This window comes from Archocentrus centrarchus, chromosome 24 (assembly GCF_007364275.1).
Source record: "Archocentrus centrarchus isolate MPI-CPG fArcCen1 chromosome 24, fArcCen1, whole genome shotgun sequence".
NCBI lineage: Eukaryota > Metazoa > Chordata > Actinopteri > Cichliformes > Cichlidae > Archocentrus > Archocentrus centrarchus.
In genome coordinates, this window is record NC_044369.1 from 16,740,221 (window position 1) to 16,765,623 (window position 25,403).

General features: G+C 39.5%; 4 protein-coding genes across 9 annotated transcripts in view; 2 read left to right on the forward strand and 2 right to left on the reverse strand.

The window, feature by feature from the left end:
- On the forward strand, positions 1-5,604 carry LOC115774731 (leucine-rich repeat-containing protein 74A-like). Of its 6 annotated transcripts, none has more exons than XM_030722124.1 (13): positions 1-237; positions 736-902; positions 1,108-1,215; positions 1,351-1,444; positions 1,581-1,630; positions 1,760-1,838; positions 3,735-3,820; positions 3,909-4,103; positions 4,205-4,300; positions 4,519-4,647; positions 4,806-4,910; positions 5,053-5,138; positions 5,520-5,604. In XM_030722124.1, exons 3-13 carry the CDS (start codon positions 1,183-1,185, stop codon positions 5,554-5,556), a joined length of 990 nt encoding a protein of 329 aa, XP_030577984.1. In that variant the 5' UTR covers positions 1-237; positions 736-902; positions 1,108-1,182; the 3' UTR covers positions 5,557-5,604. The 6 variants fall into 6 exon arrangements, 5 of the variants coding, with proteins under 5 accessions (XP_030577984.1, XP_030577985.1, XP_030577981.1 ...); XR_004019206.1 differs by lacking the exon at positions 1-237 and adding an exon at positions 637-647 and having other exon boundaries at positions 4,205-4,326; positions 5,520-5,576; XM_030722121.1 differs by lacking the exon at positions 1-237 and adding an exon at positions 637-647.
- A 4,663-nt stretch (positions 5,605-10,267) lies between these two features.
- LOC115773939 (dihydrolipoyllysine-residue succinyltransferase component of 2-oxoglutarate dehydrogenase complex, mitochondrial-like) lies at positions 10,268-18,981 on the reverse strand. The gene is made up of 15 exons (XM_030720887.1): positions 18,852-18,981; positions 15,437-15,470; positions 15,101-15,143; positions 14,712-14,776; positions 14,542-14,616; positions 14,366-14,421; positions 14,166-14,274; positions 12,808-12,954; positions 12,573-12,652; positions 12,343-12,440; positions 12,131-12,261; positions 11,963-12,036; positions 11,750-11,833; positions 11,451-11,618; positions 10,268-11,325 (listed from the first exon to the last, which is right to left on the reverse strand). Exons 1-15 carry the CDS (start codon positions 18,912-18,914, stop codon positions 11,191-11,193), a joined length of 1,362 nt encoding a protein of 453 aa, XP_030576747.1. The 5' UTR covers positions 18,915-18,981; the 3' UTR covers positions 10,268-11,190.
- An 848-nt stretch (positions 18,982-19,829) lies between these two features.
- LOC115773938 (prospero homeobox protein 1-like) lies at positions 19,830-25,090 on the forward strand. The gene is made up of 4 exons (XM_030720886.1): positions 19,830-21,179; positions 21,643-21,744; positions 22,086-22,280; positions 24,923-25,090. Exons 1-4 carry the CDS (start codon positions 19,830-19,832, stop codon positions 25,088-25,090), a joined length of 1,815 nt encoding a protein of 604 aa, XP_030576746.1.
- The window catches only part of ylpm1 (YLP motif containing 1), a 33,688-nt gene continuing 30,264 nt past the window's right edge, over positions 21,980-25,403 (reverse strand). The window contains exon 21 of the mRNA XM_030720884.1: positions 21,980-22,212. Coding sequence (XP_030576744.1) covers positions 22,180-22,212 — 33 coding nt within the window. The 3' untranslated portion in view covers positions 21,980-22,179. The remainder of the gene's footprint in view (positions 22,213-25,403) is intronic.

Sequence of the window (25,403 nt, forward strand, 5' to 3'; positions counted from 1 at the left end):
TAGGAAAAAAAATGCCTTTTTTGTGCTTATTTTATGCCCAGTTGGTAGTATTGATCAGGACTCTCTCCCACTGACTGCATAAAATACTGCTTTCCAAGTTACAACCACATCCGGTCTCCCCTAGAGAATGTTTACGGTCAACAGCGCCATCTTGTGCTCATCGTTGGAAAGCACACTAACTCCTGTTTATCCGTCGGCTCATCTTTTGAACACTAGAAAGTGACAAACCTCTCACAGGTAGGCTGTTGTTTCCCTTGCTTCGAACAATAAAGATGATTTGACCAGCAGCTTATTAAAAAGTTAATATTTGTTTTTAATCCGGAATACCCCTCCGGGGCTAACTGTTAACTGCTTCATGAAATCCAGTAGCAGCTAGTTAACTGGCAGCTTCTACCTCACTGTTGAATCAATGCGGGGTAAACAGTCATGTTAAGTTCAGCAGGTCTTTAAACTTTCTATAAAAGCACCTGTGTGTGTTATTTCTAGTTTTCTCTGTCACGCTTACACCTCTCATGGAAGCTGGCCATGGCCTGGGGCGTTTCTTTTTAAAAAATGGGGTGCTGGCTCTTGAAGCACTGACACCAGCCTCAGCCCATTCCTAGTAAGGCTGCGGTCAATCCTGTTGCCTGTGCGGGGCACAGTGATGAGTACAACACTGATCTTGAAGAAGATAGTATGTTAATGTAAAGAGTGGAAACCTAATTTTCAGCCGCTCACCTCTTATTTTCCTTTCAGTTTCCACCTCTAGTTTGTCCCCAGCAGAGCTGTACCTGAAGGCCTGCCGGCAGACAGGAGTCGTTCCTGTTTCCTACATCCTCCGTCACTTTGGCGATGCCACTCTAAACCTGAATTACTATGGGCTGGGACCTCGGGGGGCCAAAGCTCTGGCTATTCTTCTGAAAGTAATCCTTTTTTCTAGTCATTCACATGATCACCAAATTAAAGTGGTGCAGGTCATGTCAGATCAGGGACTGATCCGGTAATGAGTCTGTAATATATTTCAAATAAGTAAAAGATATTTAGAGAGATATATCATCCACTTTGTACTTCTCAAATGATTATTGTGTGTCTTATCATTTGTTTAATTAAAAAAAAAAAATGTTTTAGAGTCACAGCGTGGTCACCCCCCTTGAGTTGAAGAAGAACGCGCTTCAGGCTGAAGGGGCACAGTATCTGCTGGAGATGCTTCGCACAAACAGGCGCATTCAGAGTCTAGTAACAATTTCAAAACAGTCACTTTCAAGGCTTTCGGTTTTGTTAAGTCTCGATATAATCCTCTGACATGCCAGGGGAACACCGTCAATGCTTATTTTAAAAACATTTTTTATCTCAAAAATGTCTTTTCTTCAGAACCTTTCCAGTAACATGCTGGGCCTTAAAGGAGCGACGGTTATCTCCAAAATGCTGTCAGACAATTTTTACATCAAATCCATCAACCTGTCAGGTGCTCAGCCAAGTCTTAAGCTATGTAATGTGCACCCCTGTTCATCACTGTAATACTGCAGTAAAATGAAGAGGGTAAGGGAGCTTTTCTTGGGGGGGGGGGTGACAAATGCAGTCATTTCCCTTTGTTCTCTTAGGAAATGACTTTGACGATTCTGCAGCTAAATGCTTAGCAGAAGCATTAAAGGTGAGTGCAGACTGCTGAATACTGAATCTATGTGAGTATTTTAAGTCCTGCACATATAATGAACGAGACAGCTGCCATGTCTATATGCGCATTAAACTGCAGTTCAGAATTTTCTTTCATACCTAACAGACTGACAGTGCGGTCAAAGAGCTGGACCTCAGTCACAACCAGTTCTGCAATGCAGGAGAAGATCTGGGTGTCATGTTAGGTACAGATCATTTCTATTTCTCTTCATGCTAGAGCCTTCAAGTTGATACACAGATTTAGTTTTGTTTTTCTGTTAAATACAAACTGCAATGATACAGCAGCCTTTCGGTAGCAGTAGAGATGCACCCAAACTGCCAGCTTTCTTTCAGCTCCTCACTGTTGAACATTCAGCTGTAAATGTCTTTTTCTTTATCGGCTCCTTGTTAAATCTAGACTTTAATATCCTTCTCCTCACATACAAAGTCTTGAATAATCAGTCCTCGTCATGTCTTGAAGACCTTGTAGTACTATATTGTCCTAATAGAGCACTTCACTCTCAGACTGCAGGCTTACTTGTGGTTCCTGGACATTTTTAAAAGTAGACTGGGAGGCAGAGTCTTCATCTGTCAGGCCCCTCTTCTGTGGAACCAGCTCCTAGTCTGGATTCAGGAGACAGACACTCTCTACATTCAAGATTAGGCTTAAAACTTTCCTTTTTGATAAAGCTTATAGTTAAGGCTGGATCTGGTGACCCTGAACCATCCCTTAGTTATGCTGCTGTAGGCTCAGACTGCTGTGCATGCTGCAGCATGCCATTAGATTCTGTCTTGTCTCTCCCATAGCGTGAATTCTCCTGTTTCTCTTTCCCCTCACACTCAACCGGTTGCAGCAGATGGCTGCCCCTCCCTGTGTCCGATTCTGCTGGAGTTTTCTTCCGGTTAAAAAGGAGTTGTTCTTTGCCGCTGTTGTCTAGTGCTCGCTTACATGGGATCATCTGATTGTTGGGTTTTGCCTCTCTAATACAGTAATATGAATGTTTATCTTATAGTATAAAGCACCTTGAGGTGATTTGATGCTATATAAATAAACCTGGATTGAATTCAAATCATCAGCTGATATGACTTCAGGCTAATAGTATAGACCATTAGCACAACCCAAAATATATCTTCTATTTTGAAGCCCACTTCTTGATCAACAGCTATTGACATTTAGTCAACATTTGGGAGGACTGAAAGACTTTTATAGATCATTAAATAAGATTCAAGGAAAGAAGGTTGATTATATAGCTGAGGGCTGTAGACGGGATCCTATAAAAACTCGCTATTCATAGATATTCTCTGAGGGCTGTTGAATAATTATTTTCTTGAGTTTCATCCCATTATGAAATACAATCAGCTTATAGTGTAGGTGGCCAAAGTACAATGGATATTTTACTATACTAAATCATTGTTGTAGTAGTAGTAGTAGTATTAAGTATTTTTGGAGAAAAAGGAAGTGTTCCCTACAGCATTGATTCTCAAAGTGGGTGTTGTAGCCTCCTGGTGGTCTGTGGAGGGACTGCAGGTGGGTCATTTTCAATAAGTGAAAATAAAATTTTCAATATTGTAATTTAGTTAAAAAGTTAGATTATGTATTTACTTACATATATTTATAACATGTGCTCCCATTTAAATAAGAAACAGAACTGGTTTAGATCCTGGACTCATTTTATATCATCAGAATTGGGGAAGAAGTAAATTAAAGCAGTGTCTGGTAGCAGAAGTAATGTCGTTAATGGAGAATCAACCTCAGCAAGCAAATTATCAGATGATCAAAATGAATCAAAACATAAAGCAGTAAATACTTCATCTTAGGCCGGTGTGCTGATCAGAGTTGTGATTGAATGTGTGGGGTGGGCAGCATTTGCTTTTCAGATTTTGAAATGGGGTCATGGCACTCTGAAGTCTGGGAATGGCTGCTGTACAGACCTTCTTAAATATTAAAAAAAAAGCACGTTTAAGCCAATTAATGGACTTATTAAAGTGTTACTTAAAAAAAAGTTAGTTTTACTTGGACTTGGAAAATTTTACATGTAACATGTAGATTCATTTCAGATGTATTATGACTTTTAAAAAGTGTGCATTCCACTTCCTCATAGCAAACAATATCAGCATCAAAGTGCTAGATCTGAGCTGGAATGGTCTTCGCATGCCTGGAGCCGTGGCTCTGATTGCAGGTCTGAAGGTGACTAAAATGGCACACTCAGGCAAAGAGTTCAGTTTATTTTTGTTAACTTTCCTCGCTAACCTTCTCTCCTCGTTTCTGTCCTCAGGTAAACTCGACACTGAAGGAGCTCCAGCTGTCGCACAATGGCTTTGGCCGTACCGAGGCACAGTCACTGGCCCAAGCGCTGAAACTGAATCACACACTTGTGCTGCTGGACCTCAGCAGTAACCGTGTAGATGATGAAGCTGTGAAGGTGATCTGCCAGGGCCTGGCCACCAACAAAACCCTTGAGGTTCTTAAAGTGAGTGAATGATTCCTGTAGTCATTTTTCATCATGATGATTTTAAAATCATTGCATTCTATGAAGTTTTAGACTGTTTGGTGTGTGTGTGCATGTTTCAGCTCTCCTACAACCCCATCAGGAAAGTTGGCGCTCTCACACTGCTCAGAACAGTTAAAAACAACATGAAATCGGCACTGAAGGACATCGATGTTTTTGTAAGTGCTGCACCTGAGCATTTGAGGTGAGATGTAAACAAAAGTATTACCGATGGATTTTAAATCAAGTAGTCAAGACTTCCACTTTTAACCAAAAAATTTGCAGTAGCCATTCAGGAATTACGGCAGTTTTTGTAAATAGTCCCCCAAAATTCATTTGAAAACATTATTAACATTAACATTATTTTAAATGTATGTATATGACTGTGTGAGTGCAGAGTGTGTTCGTGTGTGAGGGCTTTGTGGAGCTGCCGGAAGAAATCCTTAGAAGCCGCCCTGCCCTGTGTGTCCAATATAGCGCAGTGGCCTATGTCACCACAAACTTGGCTGCCCCCCGGATCTTTAAGGTATGTGGTCAACTGGTGATGGGAATATCAACAAAATTTTAATTGTGCCAGTTATTCTAAAGAGATATACTTACCACTTTTACATTTCATACTACAAAAGTCTTAGCAGGATATTCAGAATGTTTCCAAGTATAAAACATGATCTGTTTTTTCCATAGAAGTTCCTTGAAGAGCAAAATAAAAGCGTCATGGATTTCTTCCAGGCTTTGGACAAAGAAGGAACCATGAAAGTCTCCACCTCTGCCTTCAGGAATGCTGTAAAGGTCAGGCTAAGGGTTTCTCATGCTGCATTGATAATGTAGTAATACACCTCATGAGTGACTATAACAAATCTACTTTACTAAGCTGCAGTACTCAGTCTTGCCCGAATGAGTGATGGGGAAATTGACGTTGTCACACATGCAGGAAGCTAAAATACCTCTGAGTCAGCAGCAGCTTGAATGGTTGATCAGGAAATTGGAGAAGAACTGCACGGCCACCATAGTGTACAGGTTAGTATGCAAAGAGTAACACGTAAACAGCAGTACAAACTGAACACACATTAGACACATTAGATTGAAAATTGGTGACTGACAGCATAATCTCATCAGGAAAGCTATTACTGACGTCAGACAAGGAAGCTGGAAGTTTAAAGCACTTCCATAAAGGCTACATCCATTTTTTAAATACAGTCTATGGTGGGAAGTAACCCTTTAAATGTAATTTGGGGTGGTCTCATCAGTCCAAGAGTGTAAGATAAGAACACAGTGCAGTCTAAACACTCCCTGAGTCAGAAGCATCTCCAGCCATGAAAATTACATTCATGGCTGTGTGTCAGCTGTCAATGTAATGTCAGGTTGTCTCTTTAAAATGTGTCTGTTTTTTTTTTTCAGTCAGTCAGCTGAGCTGTCAGAGGTGTGGAATTACTAAGATGAAGATCTATGAAGGCAGAGTACATCTTGAAATAAAAGTTATTGGTTTATACTTGATCTTGTCCTTATTATGCAGTAGATCCTCTTTTTTTTTTTTTTTTTTTGCAGTACAGTTCTCAGCTAAAACCCCAGATTCACAATTTTTTTTGGAAACTATTAATTATGCTGATGCACAAAACCAAATGCATTGTGCACCACAGCAGGTGTATCCAAATCACAGCTTCCTGTGACATCTGCCACCCACCCACCCACCTTCTGCGGTAGTTTTAGCTAAACCAGAATCTGTCCACTCCAGTGTGTATACTTGAACCTCTGACATCAACCAGCTGCACCAACCTCAGTGCTGTGAGCTGTGTCTGTGGCTGGGCCACGGGGTCCTTTGCCTCATTCTCATTCATCCAAAATAATCTTCTGGTATGACAACAGAACAGGAGGAGGAGGAAGAAGAGAGCCGACGTCCATATCAAAGGACCGAGGCGACACAAAGAATAGGGCCAGATGCGAGCCAGTTGTTTCACCACATTTGTTAGATTTGAATGAAATGGACTGCAAAGGAAATGGTACACTTATGAATATGCATGTGCAGCATTACTTATGCAAGCCCTGCCGAATAGGATTATTATTATTATTAAGAGTGTGCAGATGAATTGTCTCAAGGTGTGATATCTAGCAGTGCAATCAGCTCCTGTCAGGTGGCTCCAGTTATAAAAAACAGTCTCACCTCCATCTGTTCTTTGTGTCACAATTAAACGGCTTGATGTGATACAACTATGGGTCATCAGAAGATGCGTAATTCTTTAAACTGACAGTTTGATTATAATTATTCGTTCGTATATATTTTTCCCAGAGCTTTAGGAAATCTTCACATCACCAGTTTTACAGAAACTTATTAAGGACTAACTACACATTGTTGATGTGATGAGAAGCCTGTGGAATATCTTTGGGTCCTTTAAATAAAAGGGGCTCATTGTAAAGCAACTGTAAATGTAATTGAAATTCTTCTTCAAATGATTAAGAAGAATATTTTAAAACTTTCAGTAACAGCCCCATAGTTATATCTACACCTTGAGGTCTAGGAGATGAGTTGCAGTCTGTATTGATTGGTGCTTTTATCCCCCCACTTTTATCACCATCTTGCTTTCCCCTCTTCTCTGATCTCCTTAAACAGGATTGTTGACTTCTATGTGAACACCTGGTTTTTAATTGTCAGCACTAAGTTTTGTAGACTCAAGATTCACACCAAATCCAAATTTTGAGCCCATCTTTCAGCTTTGGTATACACACCATATGGACAAAAGTACTGGGCCACACCTCTTAATCTTTGAATTCAGGTATTTTCAGTTCTTTCACCACACAAAATCAAGCACATAGCCATGCAGGTCTGCCTTGACAAACACAAATTTGTGAAAGAATGAGTCATTCTGAAGAGCTCACTGAATTGAAGTGTGGTGCTGTAGTAACAGGATGCCACTGTTAGTTTGGGAAATTTCTTCCCTCTGAGATATTTCACCATCAACTGTAAGTGCTGTTATTGCAAAGTGGAAGTGTTTTAGAAGCACAGCAACTCGGTTATGAAGTATCAGACCGCGTAAAGTTACAGAGCCGGGTCACTGAGTGCTGAGGGGCATCAACGCTCTGCTGACTCAGTAACTGTGGAGCTCCAAACCTCCTCTGGCATTAACATCAGCACAAAAACAATGGGAGTGCAATGGGAGCTTCATGGCAGGGTTTCCATGGGTTAGCAGCTCCTGTAGGTGACCCTGGCTGCTTTCAAAAATAATCCTTAAAAGGAGAGAACCTTCACACAAACAGAGGAAGCTTAAATCAGTAGTTGGTGTAGCAGCAATTTACCTGCATCTGGTACTTGGCAGCTAGATTGTTCCAAGCATCTTGAAGAACTTGCCCATGGGCCTTCTGTGGAATTTCAGGCTCAGTTCATGCTGTCTGTAAAAAAAAGATGAGTCCTTGTTACAGGACTCTGTCTTCTTGTTGTTCATCATTTGCTATCTGGCTCTGTTTGGGTTTGCTGTCATGCTCAGTGCTGCACAATGAATTTGGGACCAGTCAGATGGCTCTCTGATCACATTGAATGAAGGTCTGAAAGGGAAAAAAAAAATAAATAAAAGCCCAAACAAAACATCTTAAGTGCTTCAGTCTTTTATGCAGTGCTGCCCCTCAAAAACCCATATACCTGAGCGCACTCAACGTTTTTAAATCAGCTGTCCAGTAATGGACACATTTGATTGGCGCAAGAGATCTCAAAACACATCAGTTACTAAAATATAATTCTTTATATAACAGTACAATCAGCTTATTTAAAAAACAGAAAAAAAAAATAACAGAATAATTTAGGTAAATTATCTCTCTGATGTGGCTTAATGAAAACAAACAGCTAGCTGCCAATTTCTAATGGGCCATCTTTCATCTGAATGGACACAAAGACTTGAAACCCACGTCTTGTTGAGCAGTCCCATTGGAAATTCACAGATTTGGCCAAATTTTGAAGACGAAACATAAAACCTGCCAACAGGCCCTTCAGATATCTATGCACCCACTGGCATACGCTGCCAATTACCATGATCTCAAAAGCGCTAATGGAATCTTGAGCGGTAATAAAAGTAAATAATTAAATTAAAGGAGCCCTTGTATCATTGTTTGCTGTATTCAGGCCCATTAGAACCTCCAGTATTCTCATGGTAATGTAATGTTTTGGTTTTTTTGTGTCCGCGTAATGAATTCTGTGTTTTTCCTCCAAACAGTGTTGTTCAGACATTTGTGTAGGTGCTGGCAGAGAAACAAAGACGTACATTAGGACCCATTGTCCCCCCCTGTGATTATTTAAGTAAACAGAAATACTGAAGAGGTATCATACACAGCTGCAAACACTTGAGCCGGCGTTTGTGAAGTGGGAGAAGGGGCCAAGCAACCCTCAAGACTTTGTCAGAGATGATCCCATTATTTGAAGCTTCTCAAGAGCTGAGCGGCAGGCCGGCTAATGAGGCTTTGAAGATCCATCGCTGGCGCACAACTCTCATGCGGCAGAGAATTCGGGGGGCGAAATAGAATCTGGCAGGAGATGAAATGTTTCAGTCAAGATCGACCATGAAGACGTCCATTGCCTCAGCGCTCTGCTTTTGTTTTGCCGTCATTGCATTTCCAAGTCCTTTTAAAAGAGACAAAGACTTCTCAGGAGATGAATGTCAAGGCGAAGCGTCCAGTTCATCCGCAAAAAGAAAAAAAAAAAAGGCCAGCTTTTTTGAGGGAAGAGCAGTAAAGTATTAGTCTGAAGTATTATCTTCACAACAAGCAACGCACGACTGCAGACAGCCTTCTGTTCTGCCAACACGATTATCAACCTGCGTCCCGCTGCAGTCGTGGCATCAGAGCTTCACTAAGACCTGAGCAACAGTAGTGTAAACATACTGGTACCAACACTGACCAGGTTGGCATGAAAGAGCATGTTTAACACTTGAGCTAATCTCCATAAAATGTTTGCCTGCTCTGGCTTTCTTAAATATCTGTCAGACCAAATATATCAAGATGTACAAAATTATCATTTCCTTGTGTTCATCACTGCTTAGTGTTGGCCACAGAAATGTAATGGCAACATTTGTTTCCAGTGCTGAGCCACTTTGCCTTTTTAAAGGCTGATCTTTAACAGGCTGATCAGATCAAGCACTAGTTTCAGTCCTGCCTTTGTTCTGTACTGTGTTATGTCGACAGAAATACACGGACGCTGCGCTGCGAGACTGACAGGACGGCGACTTCCATTAAGTCGTTCTGTTTGAAGAGAGTAAGAGACAAAAAAAAAAGACAAGATGCCTGGTATGAGAAATTCTGACAGAGCAATAGTTTGATATTCATCAGTGTCGATCAAACAGCTTTTCATTCTGGTAATTTTAGCATGAATAATCAACGTACTCAGTAACTGGATCCAACTCAGGAGCTATAAAGTTATTCAAATAGTTCAGGAGCCCAAAGCATGTTAAACGCTCCAATAATATAATATGGGCTTATTTTTCAGATATTTGGATTCAGATTTTAACAGTGCGGTGCATGCTTGACCACACATAACAGAAAACAAAGGGCTGCAAGGAATCTGCTCATTTTCATTGATTTTCTATTGCAATTTATTTATATTTTTACTCATGGAGCTCCGTTATGTTTTTTTCCTGTTGCAGACATACTTAACAGTGGGGAAAAAAGGCGTGGCAGATGTTTATATGCTAAGTTTTTTGTTTTTTTTTTAGGTTGCTAGGCATGTATAATTCTACTTTTGGGGATATAAGTTAGATTTTGCTGTTGTGAAATTAAAATAATACAATGCTTGTATAAGAGTGGTTCTCATGGCGACATGACATGCACATGGTCTAGAAGGATATTGTTTATTGTGTTTAATGTTTTCCCTGCTCTAACAGCATTTCCCACCTTTCAGGAGAAATAAAATCTATTTTTATCTTAAAGTCACAGAACAGCAAAGAATGATCAGAGCCAGATGTGACAACTTGAGAAGTTTTGTTTGGAAAACATATTGCAGAAGCTGGGACTATAAGATTTTGGCATTTTTGTAACTAAAACATCATTAAATTGTACTCTGTTTAATAGATTTGACAGACTTTCTTCAGCTCTCAGAGGAAAAAAAACACCCAAAGGTGGGAGGACAGTAGACCAACTACATCCAAACATGGAGAAGAAAAGTGCGAGACAAGTTTCAGTACATAAAACCGAAGAAAGTTTAATGTTTAAAATTGTTTCTTTAAATAGGTAGAAGCATTTCATATATGAGAGGACAATGACAATGAATGGTCCAACATAAAATCAGCATTTTGAACTTTAATTCCAACATTTTTCATAAAGTAACAAAATGTGTATTTAAAAAAAAAAAAAGCACGAGGTTTGTGTTTTGTACGGTCTCTGCTGAAAAAGAAAAAAAAAACAATGAAATGATGTGCGTTTGTTAACAGTTCGATCAAAGCTTGTAGCCTTGACAACCATGAGTGAGGCAGGTTTATACTAGATCACGATATACAGGACAAGCAGGAATATGATTAAACCAAGTCAAACAGAGTCGACGTGGCACCGCCGTACACATATTCCATAAAAAGCTCGTTTCCTGGTTGCTGACTCGTTTTTTCCCAGACTGTTGCTGGTTACGGCATCTAACCAAAGCAATCTGTGAAAGCTGTGTTAACATCAAACATCTTGAACTAATTTGAATTAACCCTGTTTTAGCTCCACTGTGGAAAATAAGTGGCACAAGAGCACTAACGAGCAGGGGAAAAAGCTGCTGTCTGGAAAAGCCTTTCTGTTTTATGATTATGCAACTGTGACGAGAATACAGTGAGTTTATGAACGGCTTCATATTACCATCTGAGGGCTTTATAACGCACCTACTGGCAAGCTGTTTTCCATCTGAGTGATTCAAATGTAGCAAAAGAATTACTGATCAAAGTAGCAGGTTTTTTGTTTTATCAATTTAGGCAACATTAAGTGCAATGATCATTGGAACACAACCTCAGTACATCCCTGTAGTTTCAATAGTTAAAAAAAAATACTTGTACAGGCTAGCGACTGTGCGTTTTCTGTGATGCTGAGTTCATTTTATGCAGCTGAATCTTTTTAGAAGAGAGCATCACATGTCCAGGAGCAGCACTTGTGGATCTTCTACCACTGCTTTAATCTTACGTAAAAAGGTGACGGCTTCTCTGCCGTCAATGAGTCGGTGATCGTATGTCAGCGCCACGTACATCATGGGCCGGATCTCAACCTGCCAAAGCAGAAAGTAGTTTGGCTTAAGAACATTATATATGGGGGGAAAAAAGTACATTTATTTTATTATGAGGATTTAAAGAAAGAAGGTCTTGGTATTTCATCAGTGGACACAATTCTCACTTTGCCATTAACGGCCACAGGTCTGTCAAAGATGCCGTGCATGCCCAGGATGGCAGACTGCGGGGGGTTAATGATGGGTGTGCCAAACAATGAACCAAACACGCCACCGTTGCTGATGGTGAAAGTGCCTCCATCCATATCTTCTACAGCAAGCTCATTTTTACGAGCCTGAGGAACACAACACAAAGGATCTTCTCATTTATACAACACTGCACAACAACGAATATCCACAGTGAAAGGTTCAAAGCAAACTCATTCTAGTATGTCTGTGCCGTCTGATGTTGCATAAAGAGTTTGACCTTTTCTCCCAGTGCATTGATGGCTTTCTCAATGTCTGCGAAGTTCATGGTCTCAGCGTTACGGATCACAGGTACGACAAGCCCCTAAATGTGAGAGGCGTAAGCCTGGTTAATCATACATGATTCAGGCATATTAATGTTAGCCAGAATTTAACAGCAAAAATATAAAGAGTCAAATTGTAACAGCAGTTTATAGAGAATCAAACATGATACCTTAGGAGTGGCCACAGCAACACTAATATCTACGTAATCTCTGTAGACAATCTCTTTGGTTGTGTCGTCAATAACTGCAAAAACATTTTGTTTAAAAAAAAAAAAGTTTTATTCAGTACATTTGACTGCTTGCGCTCTGTGTGAGGAGAGATGTTTGTGTGTTCTTACAGGCGTTGACAGCAGGTTGGTCGGTCAGAGCGTGCGCAGCAGCTTTAACAAACGCTGACATAAAACCCAGTTTGGTGTTGTGCTTCTTTAAGAAAGCATCCTTGTAGAGATTCCTCAACTCCTGAATGTTGCTGGAGAAAAATTTTGAACATTAGAAGAAGAAGATGGAAATCGGGTGCTTTGGGGGGGAAGAAAACCGGACTGACGCTCACCTCATATCCACCTCGTTGAAGGTGGTCAGCATGGCGCAGGTGTTTTGAGCCTCCTTCAGCCTCTGAGCGATCCTCAGTCTCATACGGTTCATCTTCACCTGGACACAAGAAATGACAGACTATGAACCATCTTCTTTATGCGCCTTAATTTTTCATCTAACTGCAGCATGAAGCCAAATTATTAATGTAACAAAAGAATATATCAAATGTTGTATCAGCATGTGTGTTACCCTGCTTTCTCCTCTGACTCCTGGTGCTGAAGGAGCTGCTGTGGGGGCTGGAGCTGCAGCACTGGGTTTGACAGCAGCAACTATGTGAAAAGAGAAAGATGAATCTTAATAATTAAATAAGAAACAAAAGAATACATAGCTCTTGCAAGATGAGAGTTGGAGAGCCAACATGAATTGCTTGTGACCTAAAAAGATATGTGGGTACAAAGTCCATAACTACATAAAAACTACACACCAGGCTTGGCTTGGGTGGGCTGTGGTGGCACTGGAGGTGTGGCAGCAGGGGCTGAGGGTGGAGGAGGGGGTGGAGATGGAGGAGAGGTTTCGGCTGCTGGAGGTGGTGCATCTGTAGCTGGGGAGGGGGCAGCTTTGGCAGCAGCAGCTGAGAAGAAAGAAGTACAAATGCATAAATGCAATGATTGCACATTTTGCTTCAGATTTTCATAATTTTAAAAACCTGATAAGAATAAAAAAGGGAGGAGTAGCAACTGAAGTTAAACATCAATGTTATTGCTCAAAAATTTCAAAACATTTGTACCAAAAAAAAAAAAAAATCAGACTCCACCATTTTTATAGAATTTTGCCAGTGCATACTCATGCCACCTCTCAATAGAGGAGTAGCCATTTAAGTTCAGTCTCAAGCTACAGTATGTCTTGAAAATTTTTTTAATTTGTAGAAGTTAAAAAAAAAAAAAAAAAAAAAAAGTCAAAAAATTCATGCAGCATTTTGTTAAGATTTGCCCCAATGAATACTTGGAGCAAATTTCAAATGATTCGGTCAATAAATAAGGGAAAAGCAGTCACTGAAGTTAAATATGAATGCACTGTTTATATTCAAAATTTCAAAAAATTTGTAAAAAAAAAAAAGATTTTTAATTTAAATCTAAAATTTGAAACATTTTGAATACTCATACCATGTTTCAAAGAAGTCAGCCAAGGAATATGGGAGAAGTAAAGGTAAACATCAATGTATAGAATTTTTGGAATTTTTTAAAAAATTCATTAAAAAAATTAAAAAGTCAAAAATTGAAAATCAGTCTCCAAAGATGGTAAGGCTCTACAAGTTTCAGAAAATTTCAATTATAAATGACTGAGGAGAAGTGAATTTAGAAAATTCAATGGCTAAAAAACATATTGTGCTACAAAACTTTGGAATGAACTACCTTTCAATATAAAAAAAAGCAAATTTTAAGCCAAATGTGAAGTGTTTCTTTTCAACAAAATGAGAAATGTTGCAGAAAATATTTTTAGCAAAAAATTTACCTGACCGGTGATAGTGATATGCTATGCTGTTGCCAAGCATAGTTTGTCATGTGATATGTATTAGAATTAAATAAAATCAAGTAGCCCCACATGAAAGATACTGCATTTGATTAAATTTGTATTGTAACAATAATGAAGGCTCTGCATTTACATAACACTATTTAATCTTAGCTAGGTTCTACAAAAGTGTTTCTCATTCACACCACAGTGCACCTCCAAGGGTCATTTGACTTCAGTGGAAAGCTTTGCACTGAACCTATACAACATGTTTCCTATGTAATACAAACTGTGTTCATGTTACTGTAAATGAATAAATGAATATAAGCAAACCTCCTTTCCGGAGTTTAAAGAGGGGCGTTCCTCCTTCTACCTTCCCTCCATCAGGCACCAGTAATTCCTCGATTACACCGGTGGCAGGAGCGGGGACTTGCACTGAGGTCTGGAAGCACAAAACAAAGAAGTCCATCATAATTTCTTAAAAAAAAAAAAAAAAGACTATCACGGATGATCTCAGGTTTCCTTCGGCATACCTTGTCAGTCTCGATTTCACAAACCACTTCATCTTCTGTCACAGAGTCACCCACAGCTTTAAAAATAAAAACAAAAACAATCCATCGAAGAGCATATACTGTATGTGCTGAACATTTACCACCAACATCTGACTGATTCTCAATATTTTTCCTGTGACATATTTACACATACCAACCTTTCTCCCACCTCACGTCCCCCTCTGTAACTGATTCTGCGAATGCAGGAGTTTTGACTGTGACCACTTCATCCCCTACACAAAGGAAAAAAAGGATTTGCCATCAGTTAAACACAGAGTAGAGATCGTTTATATCCACGATTTGTTAAAGACACAGACTTGATACATACTGTGAAGAGCAGATGTCTTAAAGTATCTTATTTGGGAGATATTGACTGATGATGGAAAATCGCATCTAAATGTCAAGAAGAAGAGCATTTACTTTTGATTTGATAACAATTTAACAACAACAAAATTACAAATTTCTTTAGCGCTTCAGTTAATTTATTGGCATCATTTATCAACCAGTGGATATATTTATGATTAGGCCTAACTCATATTAGATTATGAGCTGGATTAGGTTGTTGAAAAGCACACAGAGCAAAACCACACTATTATCCAATATTTAGGTTTATTCCATACAACAGACAAAATTTTGTGCAGATGTCCACAGTACAAAATACAAGTGTTTACTGAGGGGTGTTCACGGAGAGACAAAAGATGAGGGGAGAGAACTTACAGCTGAGATTTCCTGTAAACTATCTGGCTGCAGACAGCGTGACCTTAAAGAAGAACAGACAAAAAAAGACAGTCAGCACAAACTGCTGCTCCTGCTTTTCCTTCAGCTCTAACATTAGATATGAGTGAAGCCTTCTGAAAGCTGCAGTTAACCACTTGTGGGCTCCTCAGGCATCTTTGCCATTCAAACAGAATTACTCATTCTGCTTCGTACGACCCACTAATAGAGCATGGATATTCATGAGAGGCTGAATAAAGAGAGCAGCCTTAGATGTTACATCAGTACCGAGGGTCTAAACTCCAGCTAAATGCTCCGTCCACTGCGCGGCCTGCTTACCTGAAGCACTCTGTGGGACCAGCACACTACTGACCTGAAAAGATCCGAAAAAAGAAAATTAATTTCACGGCTATACATTTATATGCTGTGTTTTGACAGTTTAATTTGATGTATCATTTTGATTATAACAGACAGTACACACACACACACACACACACACACACACACACCCTTCACACATTAATTAGAGCAGCTGCAACTAGGAATTATTTTCATCCTCAAACTGCAGACTGTTTTCTCAGTTGACGGCTTGATTGATAAAACTTCACAGAGGCTCTTTTTTTTTTTTTACCATCAAATCCAGAAGATATTAATTTTACAATTATCCACCCACCCATCCATCCATCCATCCATCCAACTGTTTATCCAATTTAAATCAAAGTTTTTCCAAAAAAAAAAAAAAAAAGAAAAAACTCAAATCAAGCTGCAGTTTAGGTAAAATATTTGAATAATTGTTGCTATTCTAAAATGTGGAAACCTGCAGGAGAAATGCTCTTCTACCGTTGCTCTGTAAAGAGCACTTTGACCTACTGTCTGCGTGTATGGTTCAACAGCTGCACAGCAGCAGTCAGAAAACCACTCCAGAGAGTCATTAATGTGGCTTAAAAGATCATAGGCTGGCCCCTGTGCTCCCTCCAGGAACTGTTCATGCTAGCTGCCAAAGGAGGGCACAGAACATCCTCCAGGACCCCTCACACCCTGGACATTCTTTATTTTAGTTGCTGCCATCAGGCAGATTTCAGGTCAATGAAGGCCAAAACAAATAGACTGAGAAACAGCTTTAATGCCAGAGCCATCATTGAACTGAACTCTGCTCTTAAAAGGAAAGTGGGGTAGTAGTGTTTTTTTTGTGTGTGTGTGTGTGTGTGTGTGTATTGGGACTGGTCTCTTCTAATTTTATGCACTGTGTTTTAGTAACAATTTTACTACTCATACTTTCTATTATTTATTGCTGAGGAACCTGGAAGGTCTGCATTTTAAATTTCATTGTGCAACTTGTGTAACAAATGACAATAAAGATTCTATTCTGATGATCTATGAAAAGGTGTCTCGTTACCAAGGTGTCACACAAGAAACATCTCATGATGGGTAAAATCCAGTGAGCTCTCTCAAGACCTTTGCAACCTTATTGTTGCAAAACACACCGATGGCACTGGTTACAGAAGAATTACTGAAGGTTCCAGAGGGCACTGTTGGGGCCATAATCCAGAAGTGGAAAGAACATCATAAATAAAATAGTAACCATAACATCAGGATGGTGTTGCATGAGATGAGCTCGCTTGTTCGTAGTATTTCCAGAATATTTTAATTTATATAATAAACTATCAATATTTGGGGTGTCTGTATCAATACAATACCACTACGCAAAATACTGTGATACTATGCTGTACCCCAAAACAAACCCCTATAAATTTAATGGTTAGTTCCTACTAACTAAACTGGACACCTTAAGATCAGGATGGCTGAACAGCTTCCTGATGGTCAATCTTTTGCTTTTCCTCAGTGGAAAATAAGAGTCTGAAAAGCCTTCATACTTTCAACACTCAGTTACGCTGCAGTATTTTTCCAGTGCTGACGACACAGGCAGCTGTAAGGCCACTCCGCCGCTTCCTGATATGAGTCGTGTGTGTGTGTATTTTAGAGGCAGGGCCTCTAGAGAAGAGATCTGTCTAGTCCTGGCTGCTTTTACAGTCATGTTTGTGTGGAGGGGGTCACTTGTGACCCATGTTAAACCTACTGATGTGGGTGGAGTTGTCAAAAATGACTGAAATAATCCATGGAAGGATGTGGAGGCATGCAACCAAGTGACTGTCAAAAGTTTTTACTCTCTAAAACAACAAAATACCTCAAAGGTGAGAGTTCAAGATTAAACAGCTTGACCAGCTCATCTTGCAATACCTTTTCCAGCCTGTCCCATTTGAAGTGTTTTTTCAGTCAAAACAATATATGCAACATTAAAAAAAAAAACAAATAAAAATAAAACAAAAAATGTTTTTGTGTGAGTACACAACCTCTTTTGGGTATTTGCCACACCCTGCTCTAACTATTGTAATCTAAAGCAGGTTTTAGATATCCTAAACACCTGACAGCCACACATGTGAGAACACAAATGTCATGCCGGTCTGATCGGACAGTAGGTGGCTCTCCCTTTTCCTCCCTTTGCAGTACCACACCTACACTAACTGGAGCGTGAGAACATGACTGAAGCTGACCATTTCCTGCTCTGTGCTCCATGTGAGAAAGAGTGCCCAAACCTGGTTGTCAAGATATTTTGCTGGAATTTGTGCATGAAAACAGCTCAACACAGCTTCCTTATGATATATATAAAGCTGAGATAATTACTGAACTATTAATCAAAAGCAGTTGCCACCTTAGCTAAGATTGTGCACTTGAATTAGGAGGAGTAAGAAAACAGAATTCAGTGGACTGTAATCAGCAATTTACTTATATCGCATGGTGAGATTTTCCATATTCTGTCTTTAAATGAGTGACCATAACTTAGGCAGACTAATGAAAACAATTCAAAGCCCTGCTCATAAATCTGGGATGTACCGATTGTGAAATTCTGGCCTGACACTGATACCCAAACAAACCGTTTGGCAGGATTTTATTCTTTTTTTGTTTATTCTATTTTTACCTCTCGAACTGAACTGCCCTGATGTCTTTAATCTCTCCATTAGGCCATCTTTAAAACCCAAAATTGATGCAACAGGGCAAATAAACATGAGTTACTGCCATCTGCAGGGCAGCTTATTTTCCCATAGTATCATTTAAAAAGGTTGATATGAGCTTAAAATATCTGTGCATCCAGATTATAAGCATCCAGCTGGTGTGTGTGCAGCATTAAAAATAAGCTTACAATACAACTCTGCATCATCACAAAGCCACCAACATGACTTCTTAAGGAGGACTCCACACTTCTTTTGAGACTCCAGGAGGGCTGAGCTGTTCATCACTTTTATCCAAGCAACTGCTCTGCCAGGAGCTGTGCTGATAAACCAGATAAGAATTATCAGCACAGCTCTGCAGACTGAACACACTGACAACAACGCACCAGGGACCCCAAAGAAGTACAGTTCAGCCCCGAGGAGACACCTACCACCACCCAGTTACACTGGGCTATTCCTGTCAGCTCACCTGCACACACAAACATGATCCTATTTCAGACCGTGCCTGCCACATATAGCAATGTACAGCAACTACTAGGCTTTTATAACTACCAAAACACAAAACAGTTAATGGAGTGGGTGTGCTGGACCTCTTCGTAAACTTGTGCTGCCTCTGTCACCCTGACTGTAGGTCTGTCCTTGGTAACGAGGCCCCGCTTCACGAGCTAGCAGCTAGCCATGTTGTAAGTCCTCGAATGTTTTAGGGTGAAAACAGAGACTCGTGTGGTTATGCCTTCCCAACCTACCTGACAGGCCGCTGACAGGGAACGGCACAGCGTCCGGTAAACACGCGGAGATCGCGATAACATAGCGTACCCAAGGAGTGTCCGCCCGGTCTTGGCAGCGGTGGAAGCGGCGGTCCGGAAGCCCAGCGGGGCACTTGCAGTGGGAGGAACCACTGCGGCTGGTCGGGAGGGGTCCAGTGTAGCGGGCGGAGTGGCTATTACTCTCATTCCCATCGTAGTCCGCATTAACATGAACTCTAATCCTTTGATTAGTGTGATTAAACTTAAATAAATTGAGTGTTTCTTCAGATGATAACAATAAAATTAATTCAATGTTAACAGGACTGTACCATGTCTGAATACTATTCTTTTAAAATAACTTACAAGACATCAGGCAACCACATAAGAAAACAGACACAATGAATGAATGAATGGATACCCTCATAAAGAAGTAATCATTTATTCCTTAATTGCGTTCTGTGATTCATATATTTAATATTGTGTGGCCGGCTACAGGGACGGGATAGGCTGGCATGTTAGAACACACCTCCTCCTTTCTGGAGGCGCTCTCAGCTGCACCACTACAAATAACTGAGTCTCCTCCTGCAGGTCCCAGACCTGCGCCCTCCCTCTGAGTCCTTTGCAGCACAAACCAGGTAAGTTTTTTTTTTTTTTTTACTGCATATTTATTATTAGTAAACGTGCGAAATGTTTGCAGTTTGTGCCGATCCTTTAACATTTCAGTTTGTGTTCTTACTAATTTAGTTTAATCTAAATTAAAAATACATATTTTTTATTTTGAGAAAATTGTAAGGTAACCCACAGCTTTAAAAGGATATCATGTATATGCAAGAATGGTGTCTCTGCTAGATGTCCAACTAAACCAGCCAATCCAGTAGTCAGAGTATCAAAGTTGTACTCTCTTTCCTATTACTATTACTTGCTTTTCATGATTCATAATGATTTTTTTTCTCCTTCTGTCTTTTTAACCCTAAAAAGATGAATCAGAGAGTTTGGAGCAAAGCCATGTATTCCTCCAACAACATTTGCCTGGATGACTGTGCTGCAGAGCATCTCTCCTCTTTTCAGCCTGACCTTGTGCCATCAAATTCAGATGCATCACATGTTTCTTTGACCTTACACAGAGACAGTGAGAACATGAAAACACTATCAGATAGTGCTTATTATAGCAGTGTAGATGCTGGCTTGATGTATTCCAGTCAGCTGGATCTCACTTCATCGAGAGGCAGCACCAGCGGACATTTATCCACGAGAAGACACCGGTCTCCTGCACCCACTTCTTATGGTCATCATGACTGGAACCCGAACAGAGGCAATCAGGCAAAGCGTGCCAGAGTAGAAAATATCATCAAAGGTATGACCAGCCCTCCTGGCATGTACGGCCCAGAAGTGACAACAAACGAGCATGAAGAGATTGACTGTGTGCATGATGATGAAAAGATTCAAGAAGCGCTTTTCCTTCAGAGACACATGGAAAGCACGGCTCCAAGACAGGTAACAAGCAAGCAGCTCGAGAACCAGCATCAGCACCTCAGACAGCTCAGAACAAGGTTGACTCACCTGGATGGAGAAAGTGAAGCCACAAACTGGAATGATCCCATTAATATATCTCATAGTGATGCATTTACAGATTCATACAGTGAGTTTGAGAGCAGCTCAAGTATAAAATATCAAGGATGGAAAAAGGTTAAGCTGATGAACTACTTCCAATCCAAACCGGAACGGATAAAGCTGATGGCAGATGTTTTGAAGTATGAACTGTCCAGGGTTGTCAGCAAGAGCGTCGACTCCATTTTCAAAAGCGTGCCGTTTTTACAGACATCACCATATGATGTGGAAAATGTCAAGACTGATACGCCTCTTCAGTCACTGGTGTGCAGTGATGATAAGTTAAGACTTGCATACTGTGGTACTCCAGAGGTACAAATCCCAGATGTTCAAACAGAAGCTCTGTCTCTGGTTGTGCAAAAACCGGAACTGGAAAGATCCAGGTCGGCAGCTCACCACCATCCAAAATCCCTAACCTCCTTCAGCAATGACGCCGCTCTGCAGGAAGATCAAGGATTGGAGGAGAATCACAGCATGGACCATCAACATGCTCTCAGATGCCTGCAGGACAGATGCTCTGAAGATGGTCAGTCAAATTTTAAGTCAACTGAGGTGCACTGGAATTCAGTCAAAGTAAGATCAAAGGTCAACTCCAGATCTGTGAGAAGTCCGCAGACTCGTGCTGTGTCCGTGGATCCGGTGCTTTTGGAAAGCATTCAACTTCCTCATGTGAAGACCGAGTCTGATAGCCTGGTGAAAAGCAACCTGTACATGCTGAATGTATCCTTTACAAGTCTTTATGTTTACCTGTGGCTTTAAATAGCACTTGGCAGTGACAAAACACCTCTTTGAATACTGCAGCATCTGAAGCGGATGCCTTTGGAGTCAAATAATTTCTACCTGTGCTTAGCTGAGGTTCAAAAAGGCAAAAGTGTTTTTCACAACAAGCCTCATTCCACATTCATACAGTGCTTTATTCCATCTTTAAGTGCTTTCTATCAAGCACACACACAGATGGAAGGTACATATAGGGGTTCAGGATGTTGACCAGCATGTGGACTGGAGAAGCCAGGGGTTGAACCGCTGACCTGGTAGATGACCTGCTGTACTGCCTGAGCCACAGCCACTCCTTTATTAAAAAACAAACTATTCATTGTGCCACAAACCTTTTCATCCCTTGAGATATTGGCTATAAAAAAAATTGTTTTTGCATTTTTTTGTCCTTAACACTGTTGAATTTTAGGAGGGTCTGACCACAAACCATCTGAAGAAAGCAAAGCTTATGTTCTTCTACACTCGATACCCGAGTTCACTGATGCTGAAGATGTGTTTCCATGACGTACAGGTGAGAAACTGCTTGAAAGACTGAGCACAAGCTCAATTCTCACACGTGTCATTTTATTATAATCACAGAATAGAAAACACGATGCGTCTTGTGAATACATGTCTGTCAGCATCATAATCCACAAAAGATAGATATATCTTTATAAAAATGATATAATACTGTTATGTAAAAAGGGAATTTTCTGTAAAGCACAATGTTTAAAAACACCACAACACGGTAAAATAGTTTGACAGGTCATTTTATTTGCTTCACATGTTGTAGTGCGAACTGCAAAATGTACAGATATGAAAACGGCAACATTCATCATCACATTTCATGAGCTTACCTTTTGTCCTCCTCAGTTCACACGCTCCATCACCTCTCAGCTCATCAAGTGGTTCAGTAACTTCAGGGAGTTTTACTACATCCAGATGGAGAAGTTTGCTCGACACGCTCTCATTGAAGGAGTGGCGGACGTGAGGGGTCTGACTGTGGGGAGAGAATCAGAACTTTTCAGGGCTCTCAACAGGCACTACAACAAAGGCAGTGACTTCCAGGTGAGAACCTCTATACCGACTCTACAACACACTGCTTCCTAAAATGAGTCCTTAAGTGTCGCTCAGATATTTGTTAGTTTATGCTCTCATTTTTGACCATGTGTCATCCTTACATTAAGACCACTGTATTTCTGAATAGTGTCAATATTTTTACTGTATCCACTGCTTCTGTAGCGCTGCTTTTGTTACTTGCACAGGTTTCACAAGATTCATTTAATGACTGCTAATACGATTGTGTCAAATTTATGTAATAAACATGTAATAAAGTACTTCAGTAACATTTATGGAAATTACATAAGCATCAAGATGTATCATCTTTTATTTTTCCTTTATCTTTTTTTTTTTTTTTTTTAAATTAAACATTTAACCATTTAACATGTGAATTGCGCATTAAAATGTGACAAATCACAGTGCTCCCAACTGTAAAACTTAGGCAGACTCAGTCCTATTGCAAAATAAAAAAAGTAAAGTGGAGAGATCATTTTCACCCATTTATAATAAAAATGTAATGTTTTAAATTTTTTTTTTAATCGAAGTTGATTGCAGTAAATGAAAGAAGAGAAAAGGATATGACACTGAGTATTGTTTCATCTAGTTAACTATAACTTTGCAAAGCCATGAACAACCTATTAATTTGTAACTATATTAATGAAGGCAGAAAACGGCATAATGCAATTTTATCGTTTCTCCCAAGGTCATAATATGCAGCATTAACAAGAAACAGAGGGGTGTGCATTCAAAAAGTGACTGATTTTATTTTTCTGCTTTTTTTGTAAAATTATGCAGTTAAAAACTGTCAGTGTTGAATTCTTCATATGCACACAGACCATAAAAGGTCAGATAGCATATTAATTCTTTCATAGACTTAATATAAAGGCAGATAGGTTTAAATATTATTTGACACGACTGTTGCACTTTGATCAAACAGCTGTGACATGCAGATTTATTAATATAGTAAATTTCATCAGAGCTGATCAGCTGACCATGACTCAGTTTGTACTGTGAAGTATAGATCACTGGTAATTAAAAGGCAGATTCTACTCATAAAATTAAATTGATTTCTGACTTTTAGATATTTTGCAAATTTGTTACAATTCTGTGCTCAGTAGGATCTAAACTATTAAAACTGAGATTTTAATGAAGCAGATTATTCCACACTTCAGCAATTGAAAAAGGGAATGGTCTTCACCAAGAAGCTATTTTTCTTTTTCATTATATGCATTTAAAGTCAAAACATTTCTGTGCAGAGCTTAAAGGTTGAGACACTTAACATGTTTTGATAGGACTCAGAATCAAATTAAATAAAATGTAAATCATCATGACGTCACTTTAATTAACTCAGACTTATCTGCAAAAACATCACATTCAAAATCTAGTCATTAGAGTTTTAAAACGAGCGTGGCTTGTATTTCCCAATGAGCTGCAGACACTTTAAACCTATAAATTCTGCTCTGAGTGGCAGAAGACAAAGACAGCAGGGCAAAAAGACGATAAGAGTGGGTGGAGGAGCTTCAAGTGTGCCAAACAGAAAAAAGGGAAACTATGGTCCAGGGCTCCTTCATCAGACACACTTGCAATAGTGTTAGTTGTGCAGCTACAGCGAGTAAGCATGTAAAACTAGTAGCTTCCATTTGAACAGAAACTAAAGAATGGTATTTTATGCACAATGAAATTTTGACAGGGCCCATATATGGTAAATACTAATTACACAACTATTGTTAAGACCACCTCAAGTATTACACTGTCGGTGTTTACTGACATTTAATGCACATGTTTAATAATAAATAGCTGGAACCCCCCCCCAAAAAATGTTATAAATACTTGTATTCATTAATGCTCATTAAACCCACCAACATGACTTACTAAAAATAAAATATCAGTGCTGATTTTGCAGAACTGCATTGTGGTGCTAAAAACATGTTTTCCCTCAGGCAAGAAGATCTTTTGAATTTGGACATATTCCTCAAATTCGCTTGGGAAAAAAATATACTCATGATTTTGTACAAATGGACTTATTAGATTTTAATATTTGCACATTTTAAGTCTTTTTTACTAGAAAGCGGTAAGGCAACATTAAAAAACATTACTAGCAAATATCCATACCAAACCCCATGGTACTCGTCATCACTTAAATTCTCACTGCACTCATTTGAAGTTAAGCACTTGATGTTGCACCATGTTGCTCAAATTCAACAATATAAGTCTTAAAATGAAATTTTGTTTATGTCCTTTAATTACATGAAAATTGTTTTAAACACTCAAAGGTTCACACTGTGAAATCTGAAACAGCAGACTGCAGCACAGGCAGTTGTATGCTCAGACTCCCACACATGGATTAATCCTAATCCCAGACCATAAACCTGTCTCAGTGGAGGTCTGCACTTCAGTGTCAGTGAATAAGTGTCAGGGAAACCTGCTAAAATTATATTTGTTCTTGATAATTTCAGTTCCTTTAATATTGTTCTATCTCTATGCTAATTTTATGACTTACCTGAATTTGCTTGGTCATAGTCACAGCTAAAATATAATGCCAATCTACAATCCATGCTCTTAAGACACAGACTGAACAGGATGCTGCCAAAGCACTTAATGATATGTATATATTTAAAAAAAAAAAAAAAAAATCTTCTGTGGATTCACAGGTGCCTGAGAGATTCCTGGAAGTTGCTGAGATTACACTGAGAGAGTTCTACGTTGCCATTTCAATGGGCAAAGATCGCGATCCATCCTGGAAGAAAGCAATCTACAAGGTCATCTGTAAACTGGACATGGATGTGCCAGCTGAATTCAAAAGTCCTCACTCTGGATAAGAACCAGCAGACATCGTGTGCCACAGTGATGAGTCACAATGTGGACTTACTCATTTCTTGATGGAATTTAAAAAAAAATAATAATAAAAAAGATCATTTGAAAAGTAACGTAGATTCTGAACATATCCACACACATGGCATACTGATGTCAGTAGAGTACATTATATCTGCTGTTTATCACCGGCTGATACTTTTGCATCATTTGGTGGTTTAATATATGTAGTTTGCTATATTAATATATAGCAATAATACATATTTTGCATGATTGAAAGTTTTATTGATGACATTACAAGTCACAGGGATCACATTTTGT

What these genes read in the sequence shown, in the direction of transcription:
- LOC115774731 (XM_030722121.1), top strand. An exon ending in GCTTAGCAGAAGCATTAAAG is followed by an intron (nt 1,631 to 1,759) that starts GTGAGTGCAGAC and finishes CATACCTAACAG; the next exon opens with ACTGACAGTGCGGTCAAAGA. An exon ending in CCTTCAGGAATGCTGTAAAG is followed by an intron (nt 4,911 to 5,052) that starts GTCAGGCTAAGG and finishes TCACACATGCAG; the next exon opens with GAAGCTAAAATACCTCTGAG.
- LOC115773938 (XM_030720886.1), top strand. Translation starts at nt 19,830, where the DNA reads ATGAATCAGAGAGTTTGGAGCAAAGCCATGTATTCCTCCAACAACATT. An exon ending in GCAACCTGTACATGCTGAAT is followed by an intron (nt 21,180 to 21,642) that starts GTATCCTTTACA and finishes GTTGAATTTTAG; the next exon opens with GAGGGTCTGACCACAAACCA. An exon ending in TGTGTTTCCATGACGTACAG is followed by an intron (nt 21,745 to 22,085) that starts GTGAGAAACTGC and finishes TGTCCTCCTCAG; the next exon opens with TTCACACGCTCCATCACCTC.
- LOC115773939 (XM_030720887.1), bottom strand. Translation starts at nt 18,914, where the DNA reads ATGTTATCGCGATCTCCGCGTGTTTACCGGACGCTGTGCCGTTCCCTG. An exon ending in CCCTGTCAGCGGCCTGTCAG is followed by an intron (nt 15,471 to 18,851) that starts GTAGGTTGGGAA and finishes GGATCTTTTCAG; the next exon opens with GTCAGTAGTGTGCTGGTCCC. An exon ending in CTTTAAACTCCGGAAAGGAG is followed by an intron (nt 12,955 to 14,165) that starts GTTTGCTTATAT and finishes CTTTCTTCTCAG; the next exon opens with CTGCTGCTGCCAAAGCTGCC.